This window comes from Hylobates moloch, unplaced genomic scaffold (genome assembly GCF_009828535.3).
Source record: "Hylobates moloch isolate HMO894 unplaced genomic scaffold, HMol_V3 SCAFFOLD_17, whole genome shotgun sequence".
Lineage (NCBI taxonomy): Eukaryota > Metazoa > Chordata > Mammalia > Primates > Hylobatidae > Hylobates > Hylobates moloch.
This window is the reverse complement of record NW_026652292.1, coordinates 69,570,573-69,596,999: the sequence shown is the minus strand read 5'-3', so window position 1 is coordinate 69,596,999 and position 26,427 is coordinate 69,570,573. Positions and strand designations below refer to the sequence as shown.

Below are 26,427 nucleotides of genomic sequence, written 5' to 3'. Positions count from 1 at the left end.
CATTAAGTAGCTACTACTAAAGCATATAAAGGAGGCAAAATATTCATATAAAGAGTAAAAAGCACCTCTTGGTGACTCCCGATCTTTCCATTTTAATAGCTGAATGTTGCCTAGAAATTTTTTTTCTTACTTGAGAATCTGCCTTAGGGTAAAGTTAACTTCTTATAAAACTCTTAAAGGGAACAATGCAGACCACCTTGCATTATAACATGAGCTACTTTGCTTACAGCAAAAAGTAATTTTTTTTGGTGCTAAGTAGTAACCATTTTAAGCCAAAATAAAGTTAAAATTTCTTGTAAACTGATATGCATACCTGATCATTATATCATTTCTTTTTCCAGTGTTTTCTTAAAACTCTAATATCGAATCCCTAATCTTTCTAAGCTAAGAGGTTGGAATTCTGGGGAACCCGTTTATAAAAATGAAAAGGGGTATTAATTACATCAACATGCTGGCCATAAGGTTAAAAACATTCACAATTTCCTCCTCATAATTTTGAGGCTTTTATACACAAGGATTGAAAACCCTTAAAACTTAAGATCTGTGTGTCTAGTTTAAGGCTCTATAAAGAGCACTTACCCAAAGGAGGTTACTAGTATGAATTCATTTTTAAAAAACATGGTTTCCACAACAAACGAAATTCTTACAGTTGAATCAATTTACTCTATGGTTAACTACTGAAGCAAAGTATTCTATAATTTAGCACCTTCCCTCTTTCCTCTTTCATTTCTAATTCACAACGATTGGCAGTCTGCACTTGAAAGGTGAGGAACATTAATAAGCAGCAAGAATATGAACTGCCCCTCAAAGCTTTGAGATTCAGGTCCAGCATGGCCTCAAAGAATCATCTAGGCTTTATGTTCCAGTTTTCCATTTGTTCTTTTTGTTCCTTGCTTAGTTTTCAAATCTCCTATAACTTGTTTAAGATATCCATATGCCATTATTTTCCTTGTCTAATATACAGGTAAAATTTACATATAGTGAAATGTACAGATCTTAAGTACATAATGTGATGAGTTCTGATCAATGCATAACTTGTGACACCAAGCCCTTAATATAGAAAAAAGTTCCATCATCCAGAAAGCTCCTTTGAGTCCCCTTAGTCAATCCAAACGCCCAATAAACAACCTCTTATTCCTATCATCATAAATGAATTTTGTCTGATCATAACTTCATATAATGAAATAATACATTATGTACACTTTTGTGTCTGGCTTTTCTGCTCAACATAATGCTTCTAAGACCTACATAGTTGACAATATTAGGATTTCATTCTTTTATCTCTAATTGCTGAGTAGTATTCTACGGTATGGATATACAGTTTGTTTATTTTCCTATTGATAGGTATTTGGGTTGTTTCCAGTTTTTGGCTAGTATGAACAAAGCTGCCATAATAATTCTTGCAACAAGTCCTACTGAGGAAATATATTTCCAGCACTGAATTACAGGGCAGGTGAACATTTAACTGCATAAGAAATGGCCAAAAACAGCAGTTGTAATACTTTACACTCACGCCATCGACGCATGAGTGCCAGTTAATCCATATCTCACTAACTTGTGGCACTGTCAGGCTACAAGAGCAGCCACTCTGGAGGGTGTGCAGTGCTATCTCATTATGGCTTTGTCTTTCTCCAGTGACATTTTCCCTAATAATGCTGAGCAGCTTTTCATGACCTTATTGGACATTTATAGATTTTCTTTTGTGAAATGTCTGTTCAAGCCTTTTCCCCATTTTAAAACTGGACTGTCCTTTCATTATTGATTGGCAGAGTTTGTTATATATTCAGAAAAAAAAAAAATCTATCGTCAGATACATGCATCTCAAATCTTTTCTCTTAGTACTGTGGCTGGCCTTTTCACTTTTTAAGTTTCATGATCACACATTTAAATTTTGAAGAAGTCCAGTTTCTCTCTTTTGTTTTAGGGTTAGTACTTTTTGTGTAGTCTCTAAAAATGTTTGCCTAGACCAAGGTTGTGAATATTTTCTCCTATATTTTGTTCTAGAAGTTTTACAATTTTAGCATTTATGTTTAGGGTTATGAAGCACTATGAATTAATTTTCTTGGGCAGAGGAGGGGCCAAAGTTCTTTTTTTTTTAACCTTTATCCAACTGTTCCAGCATTACTTGTTGAGAAACTCTTCTCACTAAATTTTGTTTTATAAATTATCTTTTTTATTGAAATGTTATTTTTGTAAGCATGTAATAGTTTTATTAAAATTTCTCAGTTTTAATTTCAAATACGGTGAATAGTGAGAGACATAATCCATATAAATAAAAGTCCTTTGGGATCATCATACTTTTTTTTTTTTTTTGAGATGGAGTTTTGCTCTAGTCACCCAGGCTGGAGTGCTCTGGTACAATCTCGGCTCACTGCAACCTCTGCCTCCCAGGTTCAAGCAATTCTCCTGCTTCAGTCTCCCCAGTAGCTAGGATTACAGGTACCCGCCACCACACCCAGCTAATTTTGGTATTTTTAGTAGAGATGGGGTTTTACCATGTTGGCCAGGCTGGTCTTGAACTCCTGACCTCAGGTGATCCACCAGCCTTGGCCTCCCAACGTGCTGGGATTACAGGCGTGAGCCACTGCGCCTAGCTGATCATCATACTTTTTAAAGTGTGTAAAAGGGTCCCAGGACCAAAAAGTCTGACAAACGCTGCTTTGGGTGAGCCATGTGTGCTCTTATCTACGACCAGCCTGCAGGCCTCCCCCATGACACACCTCTCCTTCCTCAAGGACATCACAAAATAGGTTCCTTTAGGGGTCCTCTCTATTGTACATCTGTCTGGATTCATGCTAAAACACCACCATTTTTTCATGACTTGTGCAAATGTCACCATGGCAGAAGAGATGAATAATGTCTTCATATTCCTGTGAAAACACTTTTAACTCTGAGCACACTCCCTGGCAGAGCCCCTGGGACTGTTCTTGAGGGCTCCATGATCCACCACGCTACGCTGCTCTAGCTTTCAAAAACTATGTAAGACAACGACTCCAGGCACAAAAATTTTGTGCATTCACACGTTTTAGGATTAGAACGAAGGCAGTAAACAATAACTAAATAGTAACTTAAAAAACTAAGGACTTAGAGACAATCTGAGATTTACAGTCATAATTCTCCTAGAAGCTATGTGACTGTGAAGTCAAATTATTTTCTCTGTGTTTCAGTTTTCACATCTATAAAATGGAAAAATACCACCCGCTTCAGAGAAATTTCTAGACTATTAAGAAGCTTCTCAAAGTATCGTATGGTGCCACACAAATGTTTCTAATTTTTTATCTCAAACATCTTGTGATTACAGTAACCAAAGATAAGAAAACCTAGTAAAGATGTTGATAGCATAACAGAAGGTACAGTTTAAGCTGAAGAAAGAGTGGCCCAGAGAAAATGTGCCATTAGGATTTCAGAATGAACTACAAAATAACACTGCACAGAACTTCAAGTAGAATCTAATTGTACATACCGCTATTTGACATTTGAAAGAGGTTGTTCTTTTCAAACTTCTTGAAAACACTTCCTTTAATTTCAACAAACTGAAATAGTAAACAGAAATACCATCTTTATGATTCTAACAGTTTAAAAACTGGACTTGCTACCTATAAAACTTCCAGGAGAACAACATATAGAACAAAGAATTTTATCCCACCCAGAGTATTGCAGCTGAAATGCCCGTATGACTTCAAAAATGTAAGATAAATCTCATACTTACATTATTAGACATCATGATAGTAAGCAAAGACTTGTTGTGTGAGTTAAAAGCCACATTGAGAGTTGTTGCTTGAACCATTATAAGAATTGCATGCAAAACTAATAGAAGGTCAAGGAAAAAACTTAAATTTGCTTTCATATTATTACTGATAATACTATAAAATTTTGAAAGTGAATAATAAAGAAGATGACGTTTTCTAAATTGTCTTAATAAGTATTATATTATCTTCATAATTTCCCTATTAGCTATAGTTGATATAAATTTGACAGGAGATATGCAATCTACATGAAACGAACAAAAGTGGAAATGTACCTCTATACATTCATTTATTTAGACCATGAATCCTTTGGAACAGGGTTGTTTTGTTCTTTCTGTATCTCTGGCGCTTGGCACAGTACTCAGGAAATAGGCCCTCAAAAAAGTTTGTTAAGTAAATGGAATAAATTATGGTAAATACTGAAAGAAGAGACTAAGAAATACACATTCTGAATTAAGATAATGTGCATTCTAAAAAAGAAAGCACAAAATATAATTCTGGAAGTGATTTTCTTCCCTGATTCTTCAGGAAATGTGGAATGTAAGGCAATAAGAAATATCTGATAATTAAGATTCTTTTTCATATGTCATTTTGAAGATATCCATAAACTGCAGAATTGTATCTGTATTACATACAGAATAGTTAATTTATATCTAAGACTGGTAACTGCTTTACTCCATTAAAACTGGAACAAGCTTTTACCCTCACAGGTATCTTCCTACTTGGTTCTTTAACTTTCCAAGCATTAACCCAATTTCTTTCAAGTGTCACTCTTACAGAGAGAGAAAAAACAAAAATGTGACACATTCTTGTGAATGAGTCCTGACTTCACATGGAACTTAAGAGCAGGAACGTGTGTATAAATATGTAGGAGTACACACAAACATGTACACTGCTTATATAGTAAAGCACTTACTCTCCAACAGAAAAGCTTTAAGCCAGGGATGAATACACAAACACATAAAACCACCAAAACTCCTCCCAACCAATTTCACATTTTACTTTTAGATAAATTCCATGCATTTTAAGCCCAAAGTTATAAAAAAGAATTCCTGGATTTAACGATTAACTTCAAGAAAAATTCTAACATAAGTATGAAAAATTATATAGATCTATGTAAGGTATGTATAAAAATACACTGCCGTTTTATTATAAAAGTCTTCCTTATAATCAGTTACACTGCAAACAGAACTGTTTTCCAGCAGCTCAAAGAGTAATGCATACATGAGGCTCCTTAAATTAATTACAGTTATTATGACAATCAATTTCTCAACAGAACACAGATATTTCACATTAATCTTCAGGATACACACATTATCTATACATCTTTAAATCTATAAAATGGCTAACCAAATAAAATAGACTATGCATTAACTGTTGGAAATTTCCAGTACGTCTATAAGGATACAGACATAGAGAACAGCCATGAAAAAGTGAGGAATCACCCCAATGTGGGCTCTTTTTCTTTCTTTAGGCTCTGTTGCGGTCCAATAGAGAGCATCTAATATATCTTGTCCAAAAGATGAAAACAGACGATCAGCTACCTAAAAAAAAAAAATTATTTTGTAAGATGTTTCTTAATATTCCATTTAAATATGTAACTAAAATTGAGATATAGCTCAAATCCTGGAGATCTGATGTTTTAAATCCTAGTAGAAGGCAAGTTAAGAGGAGTGAGGATCTTTGTTTACTTATTCACTCACATTTCTTTATTCTTTAACAAATAGTAAGTGCTAAAATATGTATAGAATTTCAATTAGACTAATTAGCTATGTTTGTAACACAGAAAGTCTTAAATATTGGCAAAAATAAAAGGGGTGGGCACATCTGGCCAGGCGCAGTGGCTTACGCCTGTAATCCCAGCACTTTGGGAGGCGGAGGCGGGCGGATCATGAGGTCAGGAGATTGAGACCATCCTGGCTAACACAGTGAAACGCCGTCTCTACTAAAAATACAAAAAATTAGCCGGGTGTGGTGGTGGGTGCCTGTAGTCCCAGCTACTCGGGAGGCTGAGGCAGGAAATGAGAATGACGTGAACCCGGGAGGTGGAGCTTGCAGTGAGCCGAGATTGCGCCACTGCACTCCAGCCTGGGTGACAGAGTGCGACTCCGTCTCAACAACAACATTAACAACAACAACAAAAAAGTAGGGGTGGGCACATCAAAATCACGGTTCCTCTGGTTTTAGTACTTTACATTCAAACTCAGGATTCAAATTTAGGACAAATATATCATTTGACCTACTCATATCTAATATTTCTAAATAATGGTAACTGTATTTTTTTGAGGTTTATTATACGGAATAAAATATGCAGATTTACTTCCTAACCACATTTTCAGGTATCAATCTTCTTGAATACGGTATAACAAATAAAAAGTGACACATAAAAGAGAGAAAAGGAGGGCATGACATGCAGGATTCACTTTGAATGCCACATCCTAACAGAGGCCTTTTCCAGATCATCCAATCTCTTGTGGCTCCTATGGTCTCTACTATCTTAGTCTGTTCTTTTTCATCATGAGCTATATTATTTCCTAATATGTCCTTGTTTATTGTCTATCTCTCACCTGTAGAATATAAGCTCCATGAGAACAGGCTGGTTTACCTGTGAGTCTTCAGGGTCTAAGATGCTTGGCATGCAGCAAGTGCCAACTAAGGATCTGCTGAATGAATAACAGCTACCATTTAGGGAGCTCCTACCATGGGCCTGATATTGTGCTAAACCCTTTCTATGTGAAGTCTATTTAATCCTCATAATCTCCCTAGTATCTCCACTTTACAGATGAGAAACTGAGGGTTAGAGATACTCAGCAACAGTAACTATGTCCAGGACAACCAGGTAATAAAGGAAGGACTAGGACTTGGCCAGAGGCGGTTTGCCTCTTTCAGAGCATAGACTCTCATCCACTCATCAATTACAGTCTGCAATGTGAATACGTATATAAATAATTTTAATCAGCAAGTCATGGATCCTTTTTCTTGGCCTATTTTCTAGTAACAACAATAATACTACCTTGAGAAGGCTTTGTAAGTTGGGGACAGGGAGAAACTCTCGCACTTTCCAGTGTCCTAAGATGGAAAGCCTATGAAGGAGAGACTAGTAAAGCAGCGGTGAAAAGAGCAAGGCAGAGAGCAGAGGGGAACAGGGAACCAGGCCTAGGCTCTTTCTATGGGAAGGAAGGGAGAACAAGATGAGCTATTCTGTTTCACAAACTTTGTCCCCATCCATCCCTAGGCAACCTACTTGGTGGGGCAAAATGTACGCGCAGCAAGCCTAGAATCAGGAAGCTGGGGTATGGTTTTAAAACATCTTGGTCTTGAATTTAGGAGGTACAGGAAGGCTAGAGCTCCATGGCTTCTGTGAAGAGATGGAGAGTCCTTGTCTACCACAGCAATGCAGCTTCAGAGCAGAAAGGCCAGCAGCCCCCGCCCCAATTGTCCTCTCACTAGGAAAAATCTCTTCATGGCGAATTAAAAAGATAAATAGAGCTTACTGTATCCCCCAAAAATAAAATATAAAAATGCAATTTGAATTTCTTTTTTTTTTTTTCCGAGATGGAGTCTCGCTCTGTTACCCAGGCTGGTGTGCAGTGGGACGATTTCAGCTCACTACAACCTCCACCTCCAGGGTTCATGCGATTCTCCTGCCTCAGCCTCCCCAGTAGCTGGGATTACAGGCACGTGCCACCAGGCATGGCTAATTTTTGTATTTTTAGTAGAGATGGGGTTTCACCATGTTGGCCAGTCTGGTCTTGAACTCCTGACCTCAGGTGATCCGCCCGCCTCAGCCTCCCCAAGTGCTGAGATTACAGGTGTGAGCCACCGTGCCGGGCTGCAATTTGAATTTCAAAGTTTATTATATAACTTAGGGTAGCTTACTATTTAAAAAACTTGTGAATATCTGGCTTATAAAGTGAAGCATTTTTTTGTAAAGTGAATGTATACCAGCTCAACTTATTTTTTATATAAATGCAGATTTTCATATGCTGAATGCTTTGAAGTGACACATATTGTACTAAAAACATTACGTACAAAAATTGGGAACTTGTATTTATTTGCCCTACGTAAAGATCTGAATTTAAATGTGCAATTTAAAATGAGTACTTCTTATAGCAAACATATACATAATCGTAACATTTACTTCATAATTTAAAGTTGTAGCATGGGTTTCTAATGAAGTTGTGAAACTAATTTCCCTAGCACTTGACAATTTGGATACTCAAGGGGGTACTGGTTCTAAAATGTCTGGGCAGCAAGAATCTTCCCAGCCTACGGGAGGACATGCCATGCCTGCGGGCTTGCCACCAGAGGTGTGTCCCAGACCAGCAGCATGAGCCCCACCACCTTAGAAATGCAGATTCTCCAGACCCAGCCTAGATCTCCTAAATCAGAATCCATGTTTAACAAGAGCCCCCAAGTGATGATAGCACAGTGAAGGCCAGAAGCACCATAACTAGAGTCGGTAGAGCATTCTTGACTCTCAAGTACTTTCAGAATTGGAAGACGAAGCTGAGTGCCCTTGGCCAGGCCTGTGCAGGGTAAGCAAGGCCCTTACCTCCAGCATGTTGTAGATGATGTAGAGCTTGATGACGGACTGCCCCCTTATCAGGTGGTACATCATGGAGTAGTCAACATAATGCATCATAAAATAGCAGATTACCAAAATGACACCCTTCAAAATGTCACACACCTGGGCAGGCTGAAGCAAACGTCTGTCCCTAAAACATACAAGAAGTAATAAAAATGTAAGTTTTACTCTGTATGTTCTCACAAAAACAATAATCTTTACTCGATATACACTGGCATACAAAGGTAAAAATAAGAATTATGTTGATTTTTTAAAAACTTCAAACAAGGGAGATTAAACTAAATGACTACTCGACAGTGTAAAATTTTCTGTCCAAGTATAGAATATAAAGATTTTAAGTGACAATTACTATTAGATGTTGGCAATCTTAACAAATGAAAACAGAGGGCAGGTATCTACCGACAAGAGTGCTTTCGAGCAACAGATTTCCACCATTATGGCATAAGCCTTTAACCTAATCATGAATCCCTGCACGTAGCCTGCTGGATCAGCCCTTTTCACACAATGCTACATTCTATGCATACTGCTCTGCATCTTGTACTTTATTTAACAGCATAATATCCCATATAAGTTCATCAGGAGTTCATATTTTTATGGCAGCATAGTGTTCCACTATGTGGATGAACCATAATTTATTTAACGTACAACTAACAGATTTCTAGTCTTTTGCAATTATGAGCCATGATGCAATTTACATGCCATGTCTCATATATGAAAGTGTACCTGTAGCATACATTCCTGAAATTGGAATTCCAAGGTTATATTCACTTGAAATTTTGAAAGAAACAGCTGAACTGCCCACTGTACTGGGTATAGTTTGTACCTCAACTAGCAATGTCATGAGAAAGCCTGTAGCCCAGGGCACTGATACAGTGTTTGATCAACTTTTGGATCTTTGCCAGTCTCATTGGTGAAAAATCGTACACAGTGTAGTTTCAACGTTAATTTCTATCATTAGGAAACTAAACATCTTTCCACATATTTAACAGTTATTTATATTTCACATGAACACTCCCTATCTTTTTTGTACTGGTTTATAGGACAGCTTTTGTATTACAGATGTTAGTCCTCTGTGACTTCAGTTGTAATATTTTTTTATAATTAATATGAGCAGAAGAATCACTCCTTACTTCTGAGGTTAGAGTATAAGGAGCTAAACCTAAATTGTGAAAGGAACCATCTTAACAAGACAGAGCAAAAAATACATTAGAAAAGAAGAAATTTAAGATTCCTTCCACTGGATTTAAAATTCTTGTGACAAGAATGGGAAAGATATGTTCTCTTTGCCTGTCGTAGGCTGATTCCTCAGGACAGAAAATGCTGTCTCTTGTTTTGGCAGCTTTTATGCATAGTGCAATCAATAAAACGGCTTGAGTATTTTTTTTTTAGGAGCTGCAGAATCTCTTCATTTCCACCAATTGTGACAATGTTCTAAGCAACCATACAGGGGTGGGCTCATTTTCTAACTGGCCATTGGCCGTCTGAGCCACCTATGTATTTCATATTCCTTGGCTACATATTCTCCAGAGCTCTTTCCTAATGCTTTTCCTCCAAAGATCTTTGTGGAGTTTAAGAAGGAACTTGTAAATCTTCCAAACTGTTACTTGAAACACTGCTTTATAAGGTCATAATGATGCTCTACCAATTCTGTGAGCAGTTGTTACAGAAACTCATTCTTGTTTTCTACAATGTGCACTGTATGATGTTTTCAGTTAGATATTAATTTGGCTGATCTATTTACAGACAATCTAAGATACTGCAGAAATTCTGAAAGCAGGCAAATTCTGTGAAGACTGTTCACGAAGGGCTAAAGGTGGCTCGAAATACACTGGGCTGGACCAACGAGCCTAAATGAAAGAGAGGTCAGAATGTGTCTAAGTCAGATCACATGACTTAAGCAAAGTAAAATTATTTTTAGCAGTTGAAGTTAAGGCTTCGGGAAAGATTGCATTAAGAACAAAGTTGATCAATCTCTATCATTATTTCTTTTTCACCATGACTTCTTTTATTCGGTGTTGTTCCTCTTTCCCCCACAGAGAGAGAGACCTTTTTCTCCTCAGGGAACAAAGAATGCCCTTCATCTCCTGACTCCCAACCAACCAGCCCAGAGCACAGATCTCTGCCAAACGCTATCTGAATATCCAGGTAATTTCCTGCCCTTATCCCTACAAGACTGAAAATGGAAGACCTATTATATCTGCCAAGAATTGGATCTTGATCACTTAAACATATTTCTCATTCAAACACTGAGGAGACATTTTGAACACTTGTGAGCTCCTGGCCTTGGTGTGACTGTCTCCACTTGGGCAGCAGGGGACAAACGTGAGCCACCAGCCCCCACTCAGAAATGTGGCACAGCTCAGCATATACTGAAAGTCACACATCATCAACAGTCATGGGCTTTTGTGTTTAAAGACTGTAAGTCATGTTTATAAATTAAAGAAAATGATACAAGCTAAAAGTAGGGTAGTATTAATTTGTGTTAATTATGAAAATAATTTTGATAACTAATTAAAGTAGAAAACTATACTTAGAGCTTTAATGTTAGATGGCATCTACTTAGTTGAGTGATCTCAGTCAGAGCAATTTTATTTAAGAGACAAAGGGCTTTTAAGTATATATCCAATTGTGTTTCTTTATATACATATTTTGAATCAAAGAACAATGTGTTAGTATATCAATGAAGGAATAGTATATTTAATACAAGCCATAGTTAGAAATTAGATCTACCAAACATTGGAAATACATATCCCAAAACGACATAATACCACACTTTTTGAACCAAACTGATAAATTAACAAAGAAAAGTTGTAGAAACACCTAATGCTACAATTCAGTTACTATGTGGCAGGCACTGTTCCAGACACGCCACATATATTCCTTTTAGTGTTCACAATAATACTATTTATTTAATCATCTTGGTTTTACAAACGAGCCAAAGGACAGTCAAGAACATGCCAGTGGTTGTACAGTGATTAAGTTCCCACACGCTGCAGCAGGGATGGAAACTTGGCAATCTGGCTCCAGAAGGCATGCTCTTCAGAACCATCTGCACTCTAGACTTTTTAAAACAGAACTTCTAAACTTGCAGGAATCAACAACTCAGAACCTATTATCTTTCTGTAAAATTTAACACTGGATACTTTATCACTGTACTGCAATCTCATCTCAATAAATTGCTGTACAAAAAAACAAACCTATTTATCATTTGGTATTTCTAAAAATGAATGCAAAAAAAACTGGACTATTATGATATATATATGATATACACATATTGAATTCACTGCTTTCTATGCACCCCCTGCTCTGGTGAAAGTGTTCCATCCATTGCTAACATCATAATTAGTTGCTGCAGGGATGACTGTGATTTTCAGAAGGAATATTATTCAAATAAAGAATACAAGAAGCAGAACCTTTAAAAAACAAGGGTCTTGTTTTCTTTCTTCTTCTTCTATTATTTTTTGTATTTTTAGTAGAGACGGGGTTTCACCATGTTGGCCAGGCTGGTCTTGAACTCCTGACCTCAGGTGATCCGCCCGCCTCAGCCTCCCAAAGTGCTGGGATTACAGGCTTGAGCCACCGCGCCCGGCAAGGGTCTTGTTTTCATATAAATGTCCTTGTTAATAAAAAAGAAAGGCTGCCAAAATAAAAAAATTGTTTCTAAGGTGGCATCTTAAAAGACAGCTGTATGTACCACAGCCTCTTTCTAAGAAAAGACCTAACCTCACAAATAAGTTTACCTGGTTAAAACAACTTGAACCAATCAGCTTATTTGTTCCTTCTCTGCCAGGATATTTTTAGATGACTATCTGATAAGCACTTCAAACTCCCTAAGAAGCTTATCCAATGCCCTGCCATTCAACCCCGAATTGGCTTTTGAAAAATACTTTCATGCTACAGTTCTTATAAATGGCTAAGTGGTGGTTACTGGCAATTCACCTTGCAAATGATGAAAATCCCATATGAAAGCATAAGCAAGTGAAACATACTGTTGGGCAAAGTGAAAAACCCACTAATCTAATTTGCAGGTTTGGGTGTATGTCATCACACAAGTAATATTACATCAGGTATTTAACAAAACTTAAACATTTTTCAACATAAGACATTTAAACAGAATTCTTTTAAAAATTTCTAGTAAAACCACCCTTACAGAAACCAAATTCGCTACATTTCTAAATTTTATTTTTTATTCTTACAAACATTTCCATTGTATTTTTAGCAACTGTACAATTTTACATTGTACAATTTACCAATTAGAGCACCTCCAGTTGTTTCAAAGGGCTCATAGACTTATAGAAACTGAATTATACAGTAGAGAAAGATGATCAAGGGTAAGCTTTTTCCTTTTCCTTTTTAGGGGAAGATAATATGCTAACTATGATTAAAGTAAAATCTGGTAGTGGACAGAAAGATCAAGAAGGAAGACATGGCACTAAAAATGAGCAAGAAAAATGGGAGAATCCCTGCATAGTTATTTCAAATCAGTGTTGAAACATGCCAGAGTATTAGCACGAGTTATTTCATTACAAAATCCATAGACTAGACCTCTCGCTCTCTCTCAATATTTTCAGCCATTTGTGATATAATTGAAAGAGTGAAGAAACACAAGCACTACTGAAATAAAAATGCAAAATACTTAAAATGGTTTTATTTTTGAAAGTGAAATCCTTTTATAATTTTAAAGTAAACTGGAATAAAGTAGTGAAATCAAGATGTTTTCCTGAATTAGAAAATTAAGTATCTTAAATCTTCAGTTTGACTGACAAGTAACAGAAAAATAAATACTTCATAAACGGAATGATTCAAACCATTTCTTAAACTTTCATTTCAAACTATACTAGAAAAAAATAACTTATTTATAAAGCTATATTCACAATTTTAGTAATGCAAAATAAAAACTGCTTATATGGAAGGAATTAAGCTCAGCCAATTTCTGTGGCTTTGGGGATGAAGTATTTGCTAAGTCTAAGCTAACATGTGTAAAGATGACTTTTGAGTGGATTTTCATGTTAGGTGAAATCACAGTCAAATCCTTCACAAAGAAATGTGGACAAAGCTTTAAGACCAAGTAAAGATGCTATTTTAAAAAGGACAGGGATCCACATTTTCTTCAGTATGTTTCTATCCCCTAATGGCTATGTCTGCCTATCCTGTTTACTTTTGCGTTTAATGAATGTCAATTTGGCCAAGAGTATAGAAGGAAAAATCAGGGTTTACTCACCACAAGGAGTCCCTGTGCCACCACATTCCATTCTATAAAGGAAGTGAAAGTGCTCCTCCCTTCGGTCTGATTTACGAGAGAGAAAGAAAGAGAGAAGGTTGTAATGTTGCTACGCTACATAGAGCTCCATGGTGAGGAAACGGGACAATAAAACCTGGCGTTACGAAGACTTTCTAATAATAACAAATATATTGCTCTCAACAAATAAGCCACATAGATCAGCCCTGGTAAAAGGAAGTAAAAGGCATATTTGTTTCCCCAGAGAAAGTTACCAAGAGCTCTCCCTACTCGTGCTACAGTGGTGGCATCAATCACTTAGGCCAAAATCAAGGCTTAATTTTGTCTAAAAAGAGAAAAATCTATTATAACATATAGGTGAGGTTAATCTTGGGCAGAACTATTTCAAAAGGGGTAAGGCATACGAAGGAAACTCAAAAGGTTAGGAAACTCTCAAGCATCTGAAATTCATAATTCTGGGAGACAAGAGCTCTCCCATGGGATAAACTCTGAAAAGAAAATGATAACTATTGCCTCTTCGACCAAGAAAAATAAAAGCCTGTGAAGCCTCATGTGACAGTTATGCCTAAAGCCGGGCCAGGGGACAGAACATTTGCTCACACATATTTTAGTTGCTCTAATAGTAAAAAACAAAAACCAAAAAACACTCCGGCATTTATTACTTAAGCCTGTTCAACTCACGTATCACTTTCTAAAATGTTTCAGTAAAGTTTTTTCAACAATAACTCAGTTCTTGGTACCAGGCCATATCATTTTTCTCTATAATCTTTAACTTTTAACTCACGTGACTGAGAATTCTAAAGTACAAAACGAAGTCACCAATTTTAGGAGAACAGAGGGCTGACAAAAATGCCAGGTAAATCAAATGTACATAATTAGCTATTTTTAATTTAATTCTACAAGTAAATTTGGAAAAAGGATGTTTGGTACCTCTAACATAATATAGAGCAGTCTGCTTTTCTGAAAAACAAAAATTCTATCATTCTTCCAAGGAACAGACACTTCATATAATAAATCAAAACTTGGTTCTGTTTTATACGTCATGAATCATTAAAAAGATTATCCTAGTTCAAGAAGTTTCTCAAATGATTTCTAAAATGATACTACTCTTATCTGGGAAAGAGGGAAGATATACATAAGTGAATCTGCTTTTAAAGAATTTAGATGCATTTTCTAATTTTTTTTTAAATCTACAACAAAATATTTGGGGGCAAAGATTTTTCAAGGTTGTTAATTCATCAGAAACAATTTCAATGAAGTATTCTTGAGATCACTGAGGACAGACATTAACTTTTAGGGAGGGAGTGCATCCTTTGCAAACACCACACACAAATATGACTGCAGATAATTACCCTGCCAACATCTCATAATGAACAGTACTTTAACAACAGGGTCAAAGCCAGCAAAACACCCTGCTGGATGAGCCATCATGATGAAGGCTGAGTTTACTTAAGGCACTGTAGAACCACCCTTGTCCTCAGCCTTAGTGAAGGGACAGGGTCTTTATTTTACTTAAGTCAAAAACCATGGCAAGTTTGCAGAAGATCTAGGAATAGGTTCAAATATTGTTGTGAAGCAGAGAACACAGGGGTCTATGTGCTTTAAAAAGCTTCTCACAAATGCTGTACAAGATGTAAATCTGCAAACAGATGAGGTGAGAACACTGATCTCAAATATAAAAAGAAGGCAATAATTTACATTATTGATGTGATACTGAACCAAACAGCTCTAGAGACTGCAAAGAGTTACTGTTTTCATGTCAGCATCGTGATTAATTTGACAAATGGACTGTTTCCTCCCTTTTGTGAAAACAATTTCAAAGAACAAAGAGACTAGAAGACAGCAAGTTTTTACGGAAAGAAGATTGAAATACAGGAGAGTGAAAAAAGAAAACATTACTTAAAAAATTGCAATCAACTTCTTTGCTGGTCTATTTCACTTCTTATTTCTTTGAAAAAAATAAAGTCAGACTGAAGGAAAGAGCACTTTTTGCTTGCTGAAAAGGATGGAACATGACATTACTACAGGCAAGACAAATCGAATAATCTTTAATGGAAGTAGAAAACATGGGAATAAAAGCTATCAGAAGGCAAAATCTGGCTACTTCTAAATAATCATTTGGTAAACCTAAAGTTTTTATATTCCTAAAATATTTGAAAGGTCTTAGACTTAATATAACAATAGCTTTGTTTAATGTAACTTTTGACTTATCAAATATTTCAAGTTTTGTGACTTCAAAATAATGCTCAGAGATATTTTCTAAATTGCTCAAAGAAACAAAAATTGCAACCTATATTACTGTAAGCACAAACTACTCAATTTTGATAAACCATACTTAAGGCACTAAGACATTAGGCAGGATTTTCATATTCTGTGTAACTTGGCCTATCCTCAAAGCATTTAAAATTGCCTGAACTCTGTTTCATTTAAAATTTAAATGAAAATTTAAGTTTCATTTAAACTTCTATCATTTAAAATTGCTGAAACTGTTACATAATTTTAACTGCATTTCATGTTTTTTATACATATAAGTATTTATTAGTGACAGCATGAAATTAATCTTTCAGTTAATCCAAAGCAGAAATAGTAAGAAGTGTTTGCAGGGGAAATCCTCAACGGAGTCTTAAATGTAGTGTGTAACAGGCTGCCCTCTAGTGTCATTTTAGCTATAAAACTTTGAAAATAGAAAACATCTTATTTTCAAATGCTACTCAAATTAATTTAGATTCAAAGTATTTCAAACTAATGTAAGAAAGCAATCACGTGCTACAAAAAAATCTTAAAATATCTAAAAAAGGTTAGAGGTAGGGATCATTAACTACTAGTAAAAGTAAACACTGGCAGAGGATTTAAGATTTCCCAGTTCCCTGCAATACCTTTTAGTTTTTAGAACAAACACTTTACGACTTTTTTTTCTTTTTTTTTAAAGAGACAGTCTTGCTCTGTCAACCAGGATGGAATGCAGTGGTGCAATCACAGCTTACTGCAGCCTTGAATTCCTGGACTCAAGGAATCCTCCCACCTCAGCCTCCCAAGTAGCTGGGACTACATGTGTGTGCCACCACACCTGGCTAATTTTTTATTTTTTGCAGAGACAGGGTCTCGCTATGTTGCCCAGGCTAGTCTTAACTCCCGGCCTCAAGCTACCCTCCCACCTCGGCCTCCCAAAGTTGTAGGATGTCAGGTGTGTACCACCATGCTGGTCTAGAAAAGACTCTTCTAATGCTATTTTATGTGCCCTGTTCCCCCACGTAACAGAGGCTACACAGAAATGAACTTGAGTGCAGCACAGTTTTAGATGCCTGTACAATATAACAAGGTGGAATTTCAAACAACTGTCCCCAAAGAGAGACCCTTGGGATCACTGGCAAATCACCACTGGTACTTAGTATAACTTATATGTGTGCTAACCAATGCCCAAGGAAAGGACCACTCCAGAAGGAATATAGTCATTAGCTTATCTATCATTTTAATGTTTTACCACATTGTGCCAACAGCCACTGAGAACATGACATGTCTTTAAAAGCCATCCACATAAAGATGGCTAGAACATGAACTTGACGCACACTGTTGATCAAAGAATAACTAAAAAGTAATGTAGCTCATAATGCAGATGTGAAAAGCCCTACATAGTATTAGTTATTTTCTTTCTTTACTTGAGACACGGTCTCACTCCGTCACCCAGGCTGGAGTGCAGTGGCATAATCATGGCTCACTGCAGCCTTGACTTCTCAGGGTCAAGTGATTCTCTAACCTCTCAGCCTCTGGAGTAGCTGGGACCACAGACATGTGCCACCATGTCTGGCTAATTTTTAAAATTTTTTGTAGAGACAAGGTCTTACTATGGTGCCCAGGCTGGTCTTGAACTCCTGGCCTCTAGCGATCCTCCTACCTTGGCCTCCCAAAGTGCTGAGATTACAGGCATGAGCCACCACAGCCAGCAATATTAGTAATTTTATGTCATGTGTTTCACCTGACTTTATCTCAATTTCCACATGTCTATTTGCTTTATGCCATTCCAAATAAAGATGTATATTTAGTAATGTTTTATTAGATTGTTTTTTGGTCTTCTGAAAATGAACTAAAATGCCATGATACCATGAAGCTCCCAATAGTGATAAAAGAAAACAGTTTATTGTGGTTAGGTTTTGTTAGTATTAATGTACCACGCTACAACTGCCTTTAAAAAGGCTTGTTAATAATAAGGCCTTCTTAAAACTTCTCCTAAAAGAAAAAAGGACGTCCTAGAAATATCTTAAAGCATATAACTAAATTTCTAAAACTACCTTCCCATTTGATTAACTTGTGATTAATAAAATATGTAACACTAATTCACTGTTATCCTGGAAGGCAAGTAAGTTACAGAACATAGCATGTAACAATGACAGGAGCTGAATTTTTATAATTGTTTTACTCCATGTAATGTTGCAAAACAAGAATTTTAAATCCTTTTATAATGTGATCATCATAATAATTATTCCAATTTATACTGGGAGGAATTTCCATCAAAACTGATTAAGTCTTATTTTTAAAAAGACCATATGTGTTACTAAATATCAAGTATACGCTCATTTACTACTTTAAAAAAGAACCTTTCATGGCTTTAGTCTTTAAAAAAAAAAAAAAACTATATGATTGTGTATATCGACCACTAATTTTTAACTCAATTGCTACGGTTAAATTATTTTATTAATTATATATTTTATACACCATGGAACAGTCACCATAGTTCAATGAAGTCTCACAAATTATTGTCCATTTTAGCATTTTAGAACTTTTCCAGAATGAAATGTATTTAGAAAAGTGATGCATGTCAGAAATGTAACCTCGACATCTATGCTAAGAACTAAATAAAAACGCTGTCAAGAGTGACTGTATACAGAGTGGAGACACACTGGCATAACTATACAAAGAAAGAAAACCGTAAAAGCCAAACTTGCTTTTAACCTCAAGACCAATAAAGCATTAAGCTTCATGTAAGCTTAACACCTTCACCTTACTATTCTTCGTTTTGGTAGAGAAGAAAAAGGAGAAAACTGATTTGTTCTGGTCTACTATGAGCCAGGTACCATGCTGGGTATTTTTTTTTTTACATCTTCCAATCTTTGTGGTAAAAGATGCTGAGGTCTCAATAGCCCCTTTTTGCTGATGGGGAAACACACTTAGAGAAGTCAGGCAGTTGTGCACAGCTCACAAGCTAGTCAATGTCGGGTCGGGCTATCTGAGCCTCCCCATGGGGACAATGGTCTTCCAGAGTTTTTCCACTCTCACAAATCAGTCTTATCCATAACCAGTAACTCAGGCTCCATAGATCATTACAACAATGATTCTCAAATGAAATGGAGGAGGAACGCTTGTAGTAAGAGCTCCTGAGGAGATTCCTTTTCCACTCCAGCCTAGAACCCTGTCCTTTCTACAGATGATGCCTATGAGGCCCAAGGACTTCGGGGAAATAAAGGCCCAGGTGAGTTAGGAACGTGGTAAGTACGTCTTTGACTTTCAGTCCCGGGTCCTTTTTACACTGCTACAAAGCCTCCAGCATTAATATTATTTTATTGGCTAAAGCAAAGTTTCAGTTCAAAACAATTCTGGAAAAAAATAAGCATATAAAAAGTATATTATATAAACATATTATATAATATCCATTAAAAAGGTAGACAGTTTATGCATGAAGGGCCAAAGTGTGGATGAAACTGTATGAATTATCCTTACTCTGCAACCACTACAAGTATTAAAAATAATGAAATACTATACATTTACAATAGTTAATGATCTTAAACTTACCTTAAGCCATAGCAAGGCAAAGTGAGGAGCCTGAATAGTGCCAGGAAAACTCTTAAAGGAAGCAGGGTGAACACATACAAAAACGCATCCAGGCACAGAAAGATTCCAAAAACCATCAGCTGAATTTTAACAAGGAGAGAAGAAAAAAAAAAGTATTTTAAAAATACTTGTAGATGAAAATTTCAAACAATCAGAACTTCTAACCATTATAACAAATTAATTTCTTAAAACTTAGCCCTGGGAATAACAAATTAATAGTTCTACTCTTCAAAGAGTGAGTCTGTGCTTCCTCAGAGCCTTTGGTTTATGACTCACAGAAGAAATTACTCAAAAACAAGTTGCCGTTGACCATAGTTAATGGCACATCATCTGATGTGGCTTTCTGAGTACTTCCTCAAGCTCTAAAGATATTATGGAAAATCTTTATTCCTCATAATTTTGCTATTCCTATTTATTAGAATGCTTCATTGATGGGAAAGACTGGAATATATATTGAGTTACAATATTGTTTATGTTAAAAATATGCAAACTGATCACTAACTTTAACACAATTTCATGTGCAGTGAAACTTGCTGCACTCAGAAGGCCTTATTCTTAATTCCAGGACCGGCCTCCTAGCGTTTATATTTCTCCTTCTTTCCTGAGTACTTGCCATACCCTTTCTTTTTGTGGTAACATTAGACACTCTTACTTGTTAAGTTTAGGACTATATTTCACAGAAAGAGGGTGACGTCTTTCGAGGACTTGGCCAATAGCCACCCCTAGGCTAACAAACTCAGCTACTCATTTTAAGAGTGGCAACTTTCTGTATGTCTGACACACAATTATGGTATGATACATATGCCCTCACCACAGCATCCATGTATCTTTAGTCAATAAATTGCCCTGCCTCCACAGATTAAAATTCACAGTTACAGGCTGAACTGTGTCCCCTCTATCAAGTTCTATGTTGGTACCTCAGAACGTAACCATGTTTGGACATAGGGTCTTTAAAGAGGTAATTTAAGTTTAGGTCATTAGGGTGGGCCCTAATCCAGTATGACTGGAGTCCTTATAAAAGAGGAAATTTGGACACAGGCACAGACAGAGGAAAGATAATATGAAGACTGAGAGGGAAGGTGGCCATCTGCAAGCCAAGAAGAGGCCTCAGAAGAAACTACCCCACTGACACTCGACTGCACGCTTGCAGCTTCCAGAACCACAAGATAATAAATGTCTGTTGTTTAAACCAACCAGTCTATGGTACTTTGTTATGGCAGCCCTAGGAAACGAATTCACATGTCTTTAAATGAAAGAATACATTTTATTGATTTTGGATAAAAACATCTCAAAAATATGCTACACATATATTTGCCAGATTTCTTAATCTGAATATATAGGCCCTCTTTTTGTTTTTAACAATTTAGACTCATTATGAACAGCAATGAAAATACGATGCTAGATTAGCGTAGGGTCACGTGCGGTAGATTAGCGTAGAGTCCCAGTGTTGCATGTTTTCTTGTCTTACACACAAAGCAGTGCAGCAGGAGGCTGAGCAAGGTCCATATAGATAGAGTTCGTGGTCCTTTTCTATTACTCTCCTGTCACTGAGAAGCCTTTCCATCCTTGCGAGTGGACTGCTGGTTCAGTACTGAGGGCAGAAACTGCCAGAAACCTGATGTTCCCAGAAGGAGCGTTTGTAATCCACTAAAAAGTTGCAACTCAGTCTGAAAATCAGGTCCCAGATAGGCAGCCAGGTTGAAATTTAGTTCCCTCCTAGGCAGCTTCCAAAGCACTGAAGACAGTTCAGCTCAAACTGACTACAGAAAGCTTTGCAGAAGAGTATACGAGTGGGAACACACTGGGAAGTTCTTTGTGCAAAACTGAATTAAAAGTACTGAGTTACAAACTGCAGACATATAATTTTAAAATATTTTCTAAAATTCATTTTCAGCAGCGATTTATCAAAATGTACATGTTTCAAAATAATCTTTTGCTTAATTAATAATCTTCAGGTACTTCTTTAAAATAAAGAGTTATAAGTGAAAACAATAAAAGGACAGAAATGTTCACCAGGCTCTCTGCCTCTGAGAGATCTTGTCTGGAAGGACTTCAGAAGCCTTCTACAGGTTCTGGGCACTGCAACCGGGCACTGGCCAGGTGCTGGGCTTGGGGCGGGTCTGTGCATGGCCGCAGTCTAGTACCACCCGCACTCTGCAGTGAGACAAGGAGTTGGCCTGGGTTCTTGAGTGGTGGAGGCAGAGCCAGGACTTCACTCAGTCTGCAGAAAACTGAAGCACTAATTTCTACTAATGACACTTTCACTCATCCTTCTGGCCTCACTCACCACTGGATTTACCATTATACATATTTTAAAATAAAGTTTAACATAAGTTTTTAACATCTGAACTTTAATGCTAAGGAAATTACAAAATGAAAATTACCCTGTGACATTGTAAGTAAACAAAATATTCACTTGTGAAAATTTCTATAACCTGCTCTTATCATATTTATTTTGAACCTAATAGTACTGCACTTAGCATCTGAAAAATACCTGCCTCAAGAGAAATAAGTAAAAATGCCAGCCTCTTTCTGTGGGGAATGAAGCAGGGTTTCTTTACATTTTAAAAAATCTATGTTTCCCTTTATGACAAAAATCTCCTGCCCTTCTTGTAGCACCATTTAAAAAATGTTAAAATAAAATGTTATGGCTAAAATGAAAGCAGCATAATGATTTTGCAATATATCTCTTTAAATTACACTAACCATCTTCTGGAAATTCTGAATACCATCTCCTCCACCACAACCACCAAATACCACCTGCTAGTCGAGGATCGCTGGTCTAGGGTATTAGAAAGTAGGAGTAAAGAGGCTTAGTCTCACTTTTATAAAGCTTGTGCTAAAGCTCTGGGTCTACTCCTGTAAAAGCAGAGACCATATCTTGCTTAATGCTGCACTGGGAGGAAAGACATCCTCTCCAGGGAATTCACAATCCAGTGAGCTTGACACAAACCGCGCAGTAAGTGCCAAATGAATGATGTGCTCTGGAAACACAGGTGAAGAGCTTGGGTCTGTAAAGTGTGTGTATTTGGGGGTAGGGGAGAGTGGCATGCACACCACAAGGAAGGAGGTGCAAGAGATAGCAGAGATGTCCCACAGAAGAGAGAAGATGGGCACTAGATTTTGCCAGGCAGTAAAGAGGACCGAATTCCAAACCAAGGGAAGAGCATGCACAGGTACGATGTGAGTAGCCTCCTAGTGGTGAGGTTAGGATATAATCATTATGCAAGAGGTGTAAAAATCACGTCCAGTTCACTAAGGAGCTCAAATTTTTATTCTTAGGTTCCAAGGTATCCTTGTCTTTTGACTGTTTTCACTTATAGCTCTTTTATTTTAAAGAGGTACCTGAAGATGATTAGATTATTTTGAGACATGTACATTTTGATAAATCTCTGCTGAGAATGAAGATGTTCTCAATAAACTCACATGTAGGGATCAATAATCAGCAGAATGTCAAGGGGAACAGGATATCAATAAGAAAACTATAAATGACTGACTTTGAAAGCAATTACTGCAGATTCAAGGTCATCCCTACAATAAAATCATTTTAATCATCTCAATTAAAAAATTCATGCCCCAGAAAGTCTATACTATAGGAGATGGCCAACAAAGGGATTATCATGAGCCAGGTTCTCTTATGATAGGCAAGCTATGTAAGCATATGTAGCCATGGAAAACAAGTCAATTGATTTTAATTTGTAGGACTATGCACAAAGAATGATCCTGAGACTTTCTTGCTTGTCTTATTTCCAATCCATGTTGAATATTGTTATATTTTAAGCATGTGACCCACATTAACTTAATCCTCACAACAACCCACCAGGCAGGAACTATTACTTGGTATTTTGCTTGCTACAGACAGAGCTTAGACAGGGCTGTGGTGCTCCTGCTGAGAGGCTGGAATGATGCAGCAAGGTAGGAGTGCCCCCAGGGTCCCAGGGCAAGACTGAGTGTCACCTAAGGAACAGAGGTCTTAGCTGCTGCTCTAGGCTCTGATCCCACACCTTCTATCTAGGATCAGATCGACTTTCTAGGGAGTGGTCAGCACGCAGCACCACAGCAGGCTGCAGTGAGCAGAGAGGACAGTACGGAAGGAGAAGAGCCATCAGTACGAATGATCACAGCAGCCTGATATAGGACAATGGAAAGACAGAAGAGAAATTTAAGACTGTTTCCAAAGCTGAAATGAGAGAAATAAGTGATTGATTCACAAAGATAAACATGGCCCATGGTGCCAAGTTCAAAAATTATCTTTTAAATACATCAATAAATGTGCTAGAGGCCTAAAGGCTTTGCTGGCTTGTCCTAGAACTATCTGATGGGTCTCATATGCCCAACCTCCCTGCGAAAATTAAGAATGGTAAGAGTTGCAGAAAGAACGTGGAAGCGTGGTCACCACCACCACAAGCAGGGTGTGACAAGCCTTGGAGAGAAGGGGAGAAGCACCAGCCAAGGCTGCTGAGATTCTGAGACATGTGGATCCCTACTGGCTTTCCTGCTTCTCAGCAGCCACATGGGCAGGGGGATAGCTGCACAAGGGTGTGTCACCAGCAAGAGTTGCATTATGAGAAAAATTTAGAGGGATGATTCTCTGAACATGTTTTTATGAAATTAGAAACTGACTAGGATGCCCAAGAAAACACTGCCATAAATATGGGTCTGAGTAAATACTCTCTATTAGTTTCACAATGAAATCCCAGGACTGTTTTACTGAAATAAAGGGGAAACAATAGTCATTACGTTTTCTTAACATATCCTCACACTGACATAAAACAAAAAGGCTTTATATGACATTTTAAGTCCATTCGTTTGAAATGAACTTTTGGATTATTTTTTCCTAAATGTTAACCCCACCACGACCTTCAAAAAGGCAAAATTAAGTTACTCCACTAGACATTTAAATTTTTCCATGTACCCTCGCCATTCCTCACAGGCAAACTAATTCAATGAATCATGCACTATTAGACCTCTTGAGATGACCTAGGTACAACCTTCTAATCATAGAAGAAAGTAACACCCAAGAGAGATTTTGATGCCTTGATCAGGTCTCAGCTATTACAAACAGACTCAAGAAGCTAAGGTTGTTGATGCTTGATTACAAATAATTCCCCTGTATGACAGTAACCCTTCTCCTTTTCAACAAAATAGTCTATGCCTAGTAATAACAATATATCAATACTTACACCTTCAATCTGACAAGTTTAAGGCTTATAAAAATTTGCTACATTGGTAAGAAAACTAAGTGCTTCTATTTAAGTCTAGGCAGTTGAATATAATTTTTAGAAAAATGTATTAAATAGCTATAATGTACAAGGCATGGTAACAATGAAATAATGAACTGCCAAAAAGCACAGAATTACAAGGTAAAGAAAAGTCAACAGAGTATTTTCATTTTAGTTTAGCCAGATATGCAAGCTTACATGAACATATATAAACACGGAAAAGAATATTGCTAAAAGGCTTCATAATCCACAACACACATCTGACATATTTAACACAAGAAATAAATACCATGAGAGGGGAATAAGTAAATCAAATGAAGATTTTAATCTGTAGAATTATGTAATTGTAGAATTAAATTAGAACTTTAATTGTAGAATTAAATTATATATTAACTATATTCATGGAAGGATCTTGAGCTCTCCCTGCTTGTCTCCTTTCCAGTCCATGTTGAATATGACCATACTAATTTTCCAGAAAGAAAGCTCTGAAGGATGGCTAATCCAATAACCATTCTCAGTTCTTTTCTGTTTGTTGGAAAAGTGTAATATTCACCGTCCTAGCCTCCTTTGCAGCTGGGGATGGCTATGTAGCTCAGTCTGGACAATGAGACAGAAGTGGAAGTATTCCAGGCCACGTCTGGGAAACCTTTCAATTCTTTATAAAAGGCATAGTCAAAAAAGTGGCAATGCCCATCCTATTTCTTTGTATTTATAATGCAGATGTAATACAGAGGTTGCAGCTGTCATCTTTCTACTAGAAGACAACAAGCAAGAGCACCCAAAGCCAGTTTGCCAAGGATGGCAAAATAGAAAGATGAAAAGGACTTGGGTCTATGACAGCTTCATTAATCTGCTGCAACAACTGAGACCTCTTATTTCTATATTTGTTGAAAAAAATAGTTTCTTACTTGTTTAAATCACTGTTAGCCAGCTTTTCTGTTCTATATAGCTAAAAGCATTCCTAAGAAACACATATTTAATAGTCTCCTTTCACAGACTCGACTCTAAACTCTCCAGCCTGACCATTCAACATAACTGGATCTAGCCCATCTCTTTTTTTGAGATACGGCATCGCTCTGTTGCCCAGGCTGGAGTACAGTTGCATGATCTTAGCTCAGAGTAACCTCTGCCTCTGTGGTTCAAGCGATCCTTCTGCCTCAGTCTCTCGAGTAGCTAGGACTACAGGCGTGCACTACCACTCCTGGCTAATTTTTGTATTTTTTGTAGAGACAGCATTTTGCCACATTGCCTAGGTTGGCCAGTCTTTCTTTCCAGCATGTGTCAGTGGTTTCCTGTCCATACCTAAAAATTTTCCACCTCTGGATCTTCCTAGCATACCCACCCCATCCTACAAAGCCTATATAACAAAATCTCCCTCTTTTTCCTTCCTGGATCCTCGTCCCAGGCCTGTCATCTAAGCACACTTCCCCTTCTCTAAATTCTTCATATTTTATTTATACTATTTAAAAGCACTTGTCACTTTGTATCCTGTATTATAATAACTTACGGATCTGATATCTCCTAAGCTAGGTGTGAGTCTTTTTTTTTTTTTTTTGAGACGGAGTCTCACTCTGTCGCCCAGGCTGGAGTGCAGTGGCGCGATCTCTGCTCACTGCAGGCTCCGCCCCCTGGGGTTCACGCCATTCTCCTGCCTCAGCCTCCCGCGTAGCTGGGACTACAGGCGCCTGCCACCTTGCCCAGCTACCTTTTTGTTTTTTTTGTATTTTTAGTAGAGACAGGGTTTCACCGTGTTAGCCAGGATGGTCTCGATCTCCTGACCTCGTGATCCGCCCGCCTCGGCCTCCCAAA

The 26,427-nt window shown here is 37.3% G+C and overlaps 1 protein-coding gene across 2 annotated transcripts in view; it reads right to left on the bottom strand.

The window, feature by feature from the left end:
- TAPT1 (transmembrane anterior posterior transformation 1) overlaps nucleotides 1-26,427 on the bottom strand; it is a 65,483-nt gene that overhangs the window by 21,754 nt on the left and 17,302 nt on the right. For both annotated transcript variants that reach the window (XM_032135576.2, XM_058430156.1), the window contains exons 3-7: nucleotides 19,358-19,476; nucleotides 8,302-8,464; nucleotides 5,155-5,290; nucleotides 3,710-3,807; nucleotides 3,464-3,533 (exon numbers count right to left, since the gene is read on the bottom strand). In XM_032135576.2, the coding sequence (XP_031991467.1) occupies nucleotides 3,464-3,533; nucleotides 3,710-3,807; nucleotides 5,155-5,290; nucleotides 8,302-8,464; nucleotides 19,358-19,476 (586 nt within the window). The remainder of the gene's footprint in view (nucleotides 1-3,463; nucleotides 3,534-3,709; nucleotides 3,808-5,154; nucleotides 5,291-8,301; nucleotides 8,465-19,357; nucleotides 19,477-26,427) is intronic.